At 41.8% G+C, this 10399-nt stretch overlaps 2 protein-coding genes across 2 annotated transcripts; both read right to left on the reverse strand.

Annotated features, from left to right (window-relative positions):
* Positions 1-273: 273 nt before the first annotated feature.
* Positions 274-1269, reverse strand: LOC307010254 (trace amine-associated receptor 13c-like; the record flags this gene model as incomplete). Its single annotated transcript, XM_079634779.1, has 1 exon — positions 274-1269. The coding sequence occupies one exon, from the start codon at positions 1267-1269 to the stop codon at positions 274-276; it is 996 nt and encodes a 331-aa protein (XP_079490905.1).
* Positions 1270-8172: 6903 nt separating this feature from the next.
* LOC307010253 (trace amine-associated receptor 13c-like) lies at positions 8173-10144 on the reverse strand. The gene has a single exon (XM_079634778.1). The coding sequence runs from the start codon at positions 9189-9191 to the stop codon at positions 8196-8198; it is 996 nt and encodes a 331-aa protein (XP_079490904.1). The 5' UTR covers positions 9192-10144; the 3' UTR covers positions 8173-8195.
* Between the last annotated feature and the right edge of the window lie 255 nt (positions 10145-10399).

A 10399-nucleotide genomic window follows, 5' to 3' on the forward strand; every position in this document is an offset into this window, starting at 1 on the left:
TGTAATAACTACTTTAGTGTGACAAATGTTAAATTTACTTTTTACATCTATCTTCCAAGCAGCACCACTACAATTTTGCTGTGCTTTCATGTTAACGCAGCAAATGGAGCAGACAGTGTCACTCACAAATATGCTCACAATATACATGTTAGACACCATATTAAAAAAAACAGCTGTTACATGCCATCTAATGTTCTATAAGGATGTGCTTAAAACAAAAAACTCAATTTCATTTGGAGACACATTATCTCATTTGCATGAGAGTGTAAGTGATCATTTCTCCTCTGGGAACAGATTTAAGTATGCCGATGAAGGTTCAAATATTTTCAGTGTCAAAATGTATTTTGCTGACAGTCTGAACCATCGATAAAACATTGCATATATAATTGGATTCATACCGGAATTCATGCAAACAATCCAATCCATTACATTAATTACAAGAGAGTCATTTTCGTCATGCCCCAAAGAAAGACTAGTTAAATAGTATGGCATCCAGCAAAGAAGATAAACCAGTACTACAATCCCTAAGGTTCTTGCAGCCTTTTTTTCTGATTTGGCCTTTTTGTCTGTGACTGAATTTAAATGCTTAGCTTGATAGCTTGCTACAAAGCAAATTTTCACATATAAAGGAATAATTATACAACAAGGTGCCACTAAACAAACAATGGAATCTAGTATTATATTTTCCAATTTAACAGAAAGAATGCATTCTCCAATACATGTGTGGTTCATCTCTGGATACAGTACAAACTCATACAACAGATAATAATTATATATGCAAGAGAATAACCAGTTTACAACAATTGAAACAACAGCTCTGTTATTATTGACTTTCATTGGATATCGCAAAGGGTCATTCACAGCAATGTATCGATCAACAGAAATAATAATCATATTACCAAGAGATGCTGTGACAACCACATACAGAATAAGAGGAAATATTGAGCAAAATATTTCTCCAAAGTACCAGCATGGCTCAATCAGTTTCATTCCCTGCACTGGCAAGAGAATCAGTCCTGTGATCAGATCAGCCACTGCCAGAGAGAAGATCAGCACATTGGTGGGAGTGTGAAGCTGCTTGAAGTGCGAGATGGAGATGATCACCAACAAGTTCAAAAACACGGTGAACACTGATGATACAGCGATGAAAATGTACACAATAATGTACTCTGCGTCAGGTCGGATACTTCTGGCACAAGACAAATTGTTGTTTGGAAAGCAGTATTGAATTGTTTGATTGTCCATGTTTGTCACTCCATCGTTAGACATTCCCATGATATATCTATCTTGGAGAGTAGACTCTTTGTGAAGATGCTTGCCACTAATTTGACTCAGTTTTATACTTACGGAAGCTCAGTGACCACCTCATTTTACTGTGATGTTTGAATATTCAGCTATCAACCAACCCTCTACCTCAATATTCATAGACCTATCAGATTTAATCTGATCTGTATTGTAATTAACCTTTCATTAAAGACTGTACCTGAAAGCTTTTATATGCTATTTATTTTATATACATAACACCAAAACATTTATTTATCCCAGTGTAAGACCAATTGGAAACACTCTGTCAGGTAAATGAGTCAGGGTTCAATCGCAATAAACAGTTGATTTCAGAAGGAACATGAAATAGTCAGTGTAATGGTTTGAAAGCACTTGATCAAGTAATACCAACACTTTCTTTTCTATTCTTAAAAAAAAAAAAAAAAAAAAAAACAATTGCGTTGGATTGTAGTGTGAAGGTCATAGCACTTACATACTGTTGTCCTACTGCTAGTTTAATTGCTTCTATTGTTTCTCATTTGTAAGTCGCTTTGGATAAAAGCGTCTGCTAAATGAATAAATGTAAATGTAATGTAAATGAAAGTCGTGGATCAAGATGTTGAACCTCGCAACGCAGGGACCACAATGGGCAGATGATGACAAAATATCCAAGGCAGAAGTCTAGTGAGAGAAATCCACAAGGAAGGTTCAAATAATCCAGGAAAAAGGCAGGAACCGTGACAGTACCCCTCCTCCAAGGAGTGCCTCCTGGTGCTCCCATGAGAGCTTACCTGTCAAATGTATCAACGATCAAGGAGTGATCCAATATGTCTCTAGCAGGAACCCAACTTCTCTCCTCCGGACCGTAAATCTCCCAGTCCACCAAGTACTGGAATCCGCATCCCTTCCGTCTCGAGTCCAGAATTCTTTTGACCGAATAGACAGGTTCCCCGTATACGAGACGCGGTGGGGGGGATGGTGGTTAATAAGTGAACGAAAAACAGGTTTTATTTTAGATGCATGAAAAACCGAAGGAATTCTCCTGTACACCAGAGGAAGTTTGAGGCGTACTGCCACTGGACTAAAGTTACAGTGAACAGGGCAATACATTTGGGAACAACCGTGTACTCAACCCATGAGAGCTGCTGGCTCCACGAGGACAGATTCTGAGACACCAAACATTGCAACACCCATTCCAAGTCTTGGTTGCCCCTCTCAGTCTGACGGTTGCTCTGAGGATGAAAACCAGAAGAAAGACTAACCTTCACCCCCAGCAAACGACAAAACTCTTTCCAAAATTTGGACACAAATTGGGGTCCCTTGTCAGAGAGCACATCCATCAGGAGGCCATGCATGCGAAAAACATGGTCAATGACAGTAACCGATGTCTCCCTGACTGAAGGCAATTTAGGCAGGGGAATAAAATGGGCCGCCTTCGAGAACCGGTCCACCAAATTAAAACTACCGTGTTGCACTGGGAGGTGGAAGGCCTGTCAAGTCAAGTCAAGTCATCTTCATTTATATAGCGCTTTTAACAATGTAGATTGTTTCAAAGCTGCTTTACAGAGATAAACGTATAATTTAAGGTAACATATTGTTTTGGCTTTATAGCGGTTCTTGAATAATGTTACTTTCCAGCTAAAGTTAGTTTGGATTGATTCACTTCCGTCGAAAGGATAATTTGTTATCAAATTAGGGGCCGCTAAGACGACACCGTTCTCTCTACACAGACTTGGACACGAACCTGTGAGAAACGCGAACCTGTGAGAAACACTGGTGGCGCTCACTTGCGCATCAAGAATTAATTCTATAGTTATGTGCGTTTGAATATATGTGCGCATGTCTGTAATTCTCTACAAATCAAGCCTATACAAACTACTTGTCCTGCCTATAAATTTGATACAGAATTTTATTGTATCACTACAGCGTAGATACGTGAATTTTCAACAATGCTTTATCTGTAGAGTGGTAAAGGGATCCTCCATAGGGAGAGGCTAGTTGGCACTTCAGCACTGCGTTGTCATCGGGTCCAGGCAAAGGTCCTTCGTCAGATCTGGATACGGCCTGGATCCGGCAGGCTGCGGGAAAACCTTGGGATAAACAAAGACCCTAAAATTACCGTAGATGCCATTCTTCTTATGGTTGAGCTCTAAGACTATATGCCATATTACTAGAGAGAAGAGCAGCACCATCCCAGGAGGGATGAATACCATCTCTTTTCAACAGGCCAGGTCTGCCCCAAAAACTTTTCCAATTGTCTATTAATTCTATATTATTTTGCGGACACCAATTAGACTGGCTATGTTGTTGAATGAATTACAGGCTGCGGGAAAACCTCAAAATCTGGACTTAGTAACGAAAACGAAATCGCCTGTAACGCCTGTAACGAAATCTAGCGCAATGTGGGAACAAGGTCTCGAAGGGACAGACAGAGGCTGAAGGATGCCCGCCAGGGGCTGATTGGAAGTCTTATTGACAGCTCAACCTGAGCAGGCCAAAACAATTATGAATGTCTCAACAGACTGCCACCAGAACCAGAAAAATGGTACGATTAACTCCTGAATAACAAGCGATCTTGGAACGCCAGGGGATAGCATCGGACCGCAAATTCTCAGGCACAAACAAATGACTCGGTGGGCAACCGGACGGAGGCGTTACTCCTTGTAAGACATTGCGGACCTTCGATTTGATCTCCCACGTGACCAGAAATGACCAGTTTCTCCGGCACGATGGAATCGGGAGAGGATGGATGCTCGTAATGATCAAAAATGTGAGACAAAGCATCGAGCTTGATGTTTTTAGAGCCCGGACAGTACGAGATAGAAAAAGCAAAACGACTGAATAAAAGCTCCCACCACCCAGAGCCTGCCTAGAGTTCAAGCATTTAGCGGATCTAATGTACTCAAGGTTTTTGTGATTGATCCAGACGACAAAAGTCACCCCGAGCCTTCCAACCAATGATGCCACTCTTCCAACGCTAGCTTGACTGCCAACAGCTCTCTGTTACCAATATCGTAGTTATGTTCTGGAGGTGACAAACAATAGGAATAAAACATGCAAGGGTGCATCTTGTTGTCCGAGGAAGAGTGCTGGGAAAGAACCTCAGATGCGTCGACCTCCACCACAAACTGACTCGAGGGATCAGGGGTCACAAAAAAGGGAGCCGAAAAAAGCCAGCTTTTAGGTTGAAAAATGCAACTTCAGCTGCACTAGACCACCTGAACATCACCTTGGTGTAGGTCAAAGCAGTAAGAGGGGCGACCAGTTGGCTGTAATTACGAATGAACCACCGGTAAAAATTGCCACAGCTCAGAAACCTCTGCAGGGCCTTGCGGGAGTCTGGGGTTGAAGTCTGGGGTTGGCCAATCCACCACAGCCTGATTCTTATTGGTATCCATGGGCACCCCCTCGGACGAATTTCTCCACCTTGACAAAAAGCTCATTCTAAAGCAGCCTCTGAAGCACTCACCTAACGTGCTGAATATGTTCCTGGAGAGACGAAGAAAAAATCTATATGTCATCCAGGTAAACATTTACGAACTGATCAGCCATGTCTCTCAGCACATCGTTGACGAGTGCTTGGAAGCCCGCGGGTGCATTGGACAGCCCAAACGGCATGACCATATATTCAAAACGTCCCCTGGGGGTATTAAAGGCGGTCTTCCTTTCATCCCCCTCCCTGATGCAAACCAAATGATAAGCGGTACGGAGATCAAACTTTGTGAAAAAGGAAGTCCCCTGCAACCGCTCGGAGGCCGAAGTCATCAACGGCAAAGGATATGTATTCTTTGCCATGATGTTATTCAACCCCCGATAGTCAATACAAGGTCGCAGAGAACCATACTTCTTATCCACGAAGACGAACCCCGCGCCAGCAGTAGAGGAAGAAGGGCAGATGATCTTGGCTGCAAGAGAATCAGAAATATATATCTCCATGGCCTGACTTTCAGGAGCAGAAAGCGAGTATAACCAGCCCTTAGGCAGAGACATACCTGGCAATAGATCTAGCACAGTAATAAAGGCGACACGGAAGAAGAGAAGCAACTCGAGACTTACTGAACAATTCCTTCAGGTCTAGGTACTCTTCGAGCATGTTAGGTAGTTCCATGGGTTTCTCCTGAAACACAGACATGACACAGAAGAACAAGCATACACCAAACAAGACTCATGACAATTTCTGCTCCTGAAACAAACAGTGTTCAGTTGCCAATTAATGTGTGGGTTATGACGGGTGAGCCAAGGGTGACCAAGGACCACGGGAGCCAGAGGGGAGTCAATTAACAGGAACCTGATATCTTCAGTGTGATGAGCTTGATGGAACCAGTAGACTGGGTGACCGCTGAGTGCATGGACCCACATAGGAAGAGGAAGCGTGACCACAAGAATCTTAAGTTGTATGGCAAACATGGCATAGATAAAATGACCCTCTGCTCCGGAGTCCACTAAAGCCTGACAGGTCTGGAATGTGGTGGCCCATTGTAGTCTGACCGGGAGAAGAGTAGCAGAAGAGAATTTCTCCAAGGAAACTCCACCCGAAAGTAACCTCTGGTCTACTGACGGGCTCTGGCTTTTACCGGACAGTTGGTAGCAAAGTGTCCGGGCACCCCACAGTACAAACAAAGTCTGTTACTTCTAGGATGTAGTTTTCAGTATTCGTTTTATTTGTTTATATTTGCCAGAGTTCTAGTTTTTTCACTAGTTGCCATGATCCCTGATTAGTTTCTCACCTGTTCCTCTTTCTTCCCTACATATTGAACCGTACTACACAGACAACAATCCAACAATACGAAACGTTGTGCTCTGTACAAATAATACTGGACAATGAGTGATACAAACAGAGGAACTTAAATAGACAGAGATAATGAACTAAATGATAAGCAGCTGTGACAATCTAATCTAATGATTAGAGGGAAACTAAGGCTGTGTCCACACAAACACGGGTATTTTCAAAACCGCAGCTTTTTCTATGCGGTTTGGCCGTTCGTGCAAACGCAGTATCCGGTCACTTTTTTGAAAACTCCACCGGAAACCAAACTTTTTTGAAAACTCCTGCCAGGGTAAAGATTTTTAGAAACTCCGGTTGCAGTATTGTTGTTGCAAGATTTTTAACTTTACAGTTTACTTTACAGGTGGCGATATACAGAGTTATATCGCCACCTGATGGTTTGGCATGCTCTTGACCGTGCTTCATAGCGTGTTTTTGTGTTTTCATGTGGATGAGAATTTTTTTAAACTAAGGAGAAAAAACTCAGTTTATAAAAATACCCGTGTATGAGTGGACTAGGCAAAGACAAAGGAGAACATGTGACTGAGAAAAACATACTAAAAGTCATGATCAAGCATGCCTCCTTCACTACCCCGACCACTCCTTGTGCTTTTTTTCTACAACCCCAGCCTCAACGAGCGGTCGAAGGCATGCCTGCCTGTGGATGGTCCTCAAGGGAGCTTCGCCAAATATTTGGAGTGGGTGCCGATGCAGTGCATCTCCAACCACTCCAACCATCTGCATCGTTGATGAGGACATCGCCAGCGCCACTCCAGGCCCAGAGCCCAGCCAGCCATCGATCCCAAGCCCGCCACAAAGTTTGAGCCAGAGAGACACATCTTTGTACTTTTTTGCCCCTAAAGGGTACATATTAGTACCTTAAAGGTACACATTGGTACCTAGAGTGTACACATTATTACCTAAATGGTATTAGTAATTTTTTGAAAGGGTAACGTCCCAGTAACAGATTTTGTACTTTTTTTGTACAAAAACTCACAGTGTTTCACTATGCATGTGGACATGTAGCTGAATTTTGATGCGATCATGGGCAGGAAGTTTATTCTGGACTAATTTGATTTAATATATATTTTATAACCTTGCTGAAGTAGCTGTTTTGAACAAGTATTAATGTAGATTGTATTATGCAAAACTAAAGTACTTGTTTCAATAGTGGGTGCCTTTTACCCTGAGAATGAGGTAAAAGGCATCTCTTGCCACCTCATACAGTTATATGTCCCACAGAATTTAGCTCCCACCTGCTCCAACACACCTGCCTGGAGGTTTCTAGTAATCCTGAAAAGCAGGTTCAGGTGTGTTTGACGCTCTGCAGGACAGTGGCCTTCCAGGAGAAAGATTGGACAGACCTGTCTTAGTGAACCCCGTCTTTTTTAACCATTTTGGTGTGTTCAATGTTTCACAGTCTCCAGGACAGGTTTGAGAAGCACTGCTCAGTCTAGACAATAAAACTGAGTACTGTATATACTCACACTGCATCTATAACAGAGGGGAATATGGAATGGTGTAAGTAAGAGTTTGAGTGCCATTGCGTCCTGTAAAAGCGCCCTCCGTATTCATATATGTTTGACCTCATATCACAGCTTGTTTTGGTGTGTAGTATGAAGCAGATTAGATATGCCATACATGCTTAATAGGTCTTTCTTTTTCTGTCACTCATCAAAACAGAAATAAAGAAAGCTACAGGCACACTGGGTTCCCACTCATTCCTGCAAAAATTGCTTTTATTGCAAGGACCCGACACATCACTGAGAGCTGTGAGACTAAACACAGTTGGGATTGTTTGACAATGTTCACTGAAACATAACATCTTCTCCCTCAGAACTTTATAAAATGAAACTTGAAATATTGTTCCTATATATATATATGTGTGTGTGTTATTCAGGAATGGAATGCACAACATTTCAAAGGAAACAGTATTTATGGAAAAATTCTGCAACTTCGCAATTAAACATTCTTAAGATTAAATGCAAATGGAGCAGACAGTGTCACTCACAAATATGCTCACAATATACATGTTAGACACCACATTTAGAAAACAGCTGTTACATGCCATCTAATGTTCTATAAGGATGTGCTTAAAACAAAAACTCTACTGTATTTAATTTGGAGACACATTATCCCATTCACATTTGCATGAGAGTGTAAGTGATCATTTCTCTTCTGGGAACAGATTTAAGTACACCGATGAAGGTCCAAATATTTTCAGTGTCAAAATGTATTTTGCTGACAGTCTGAACCATCGATAAAACATTGCATATATAAGTGGATTCATTCCGGAATTCATGCAAACAAGCCAATACAATACATTAGTTATAAGAGAGTCATTTTCGTCATGCCCCAAAGGAAGAGTAGTTAAATAGAATGGCATCCAGCAAAGAAGATAAACCAGTACTACAATCCCTAAGGTTCTTGTAGCCTTTTTTTCTGATTTAGCCTTTTTGTCTGTGAATGAATTTAAATGCTTAGATTGATAGCTTGCTACAAAGCAGATTTTCACATATAAAGGAATAATTATACAACAAGGTGCCACTAAACAAACAATGGAATCTATTATTATATTTTCCAACTTAACAGAAAGAATGCATTCTCCAATACATGTGTGGTTCCTCTCTGGATACAGTAAAAACTCATACAACAGATAATAATTATATATGCAAGAGAATAACCAGTTTACAACAATTGAAACAACAGCTCTGTTATTATTGACTTTCATTGGATATCGCAAAGGGTCATTCACAGCAATGTATCGATCCACAGAAATAATAATCATATTACCAAGAGATGCTGTGACAACCACATAAAAAATAAGAGGAAATATTGAGCAAAATATTTCTCCAAAGTACCAGCATGGCTCAATCAGTTTCATTCCCTGCACTGGCAAGAGAATCAGTCCTGTGATCAGATCAGCCACTGCCAGAGAGAAGATCAGCACATTGGTGGGAGTGTGAAGCTGCTTGAAGTGCGAGATGGAGATGATCACCAACAGGTTCAGAAACACGGTGAACACTGATGATACAGCGATGAAAATGTACACAATAATGTACTCTGCGTCAGGTCGGATACTTCTGGTACAAGACAAATTGTTGTTTGGAAAGCAGTATTGGATTGTTTGATTGTCCATGTTTGTCACTCCACCATTAGACATTTTTCATGATAGGTCTACCTTGGAGACTAGACCCCAAATGCTTGCCACTAATATGACTCAGTTTTTTATACTTACGAAAACTCAGCGACCACCTCATTTTACCATGATGTTTGAATATTCAGCTATCAACCAACCCTCTACCTCAATATTCATAGAACACTTCGATCTAATCGGATCTGTATTGTAATTAACCTTTCATAAAAGACTGTACCTGAAAGCTTTTATATGGTTATACACATAATACCAATTAAAGATTGAAGTTAAGTGGATTTTTTTAAATGTGTTATCCCAGTATAAGACCCATTGGAAACACTGTACCTATTCTGCAAAGTCACAGCTGGTTTTAGGATTATGTTCTGTTTTATCTTGAGCCGGGTGCACACTGTGCTATTTTGGCCGCAATTTGGCCGTCTGAGACAAATTTAGCAAATCCTAAAAGAGCTGAGCTACAGAATCTGGCCGAAGATCATCTTCTCCTTTCCGTCCAACAGAAATGTAGGCCTCTGGAGCAGTATGTGGAAGAGTTTCTGCATTACTACCACCTGGTAAGCTGGAGTACACATACACTCACGGCCTGTTTTCGGATGGGACTGGATGATGAGCTTTCAGTTTATTTCTCCAGGTAAATGCAGTGTACCCTTGGTTGATTTTATCAACTATGTCCTTTGGCTTATTGGTTCTGATTTCGTTGTTGATGAAGTGAATGAGGACATTCCCAGCTGTCGTCCAGTCCCATCCCGAAAATGGTCGGGCACTCCAGCAAAACCCAAGCCTGCGTCCAAGCCCTCCACAGTCCTTATATCAAGACCTCTGCTCCAGAGTGCGCAGTCAAGCTGTCCCAGTGAGTGAAATCCTGAGACCGTTACAGTGAGTGAAATTTTAGAGTCCGTTCCAGTGAGAGAAATCCCTGATTCGTTCCAGTGAGAGAAATCCCTGATTCGTTCCAGTGAGAGAAATCCTTGAGTTCTTTCCAGTGAGAGATATTCCAAAGTCTGTTCTAGTGAGACAAATTCCAGAGTCCGTTCCTGTGAGAGAAATTCATGAGTTCGTTCCAGTGAGGGAAATTCCAGAGCTCAATCCAGAGAGCGTTGCACTGTCCATAATGGCTCTAGCATTTATGTGTGTCTGGGCCACACACCGATCCACTCCAGACCCTGAGCACAGCCCAGAGTCTGCTCCAGCCCATGAGCCCGCTCCAGAGTCTGCTC

Source organism: Phoxinus phoxinus (assembly GCF_949152265.1).
Source record: "Phoxinus phoxinus genome assembly, chromosome: 14".
Lineage (NCBI taxonomy): Eukaryota > Metazoa > Chordata > Actinopteri > Cypriniformes > Leuciscidae > Phoxinus > Phoxinus phoxinus.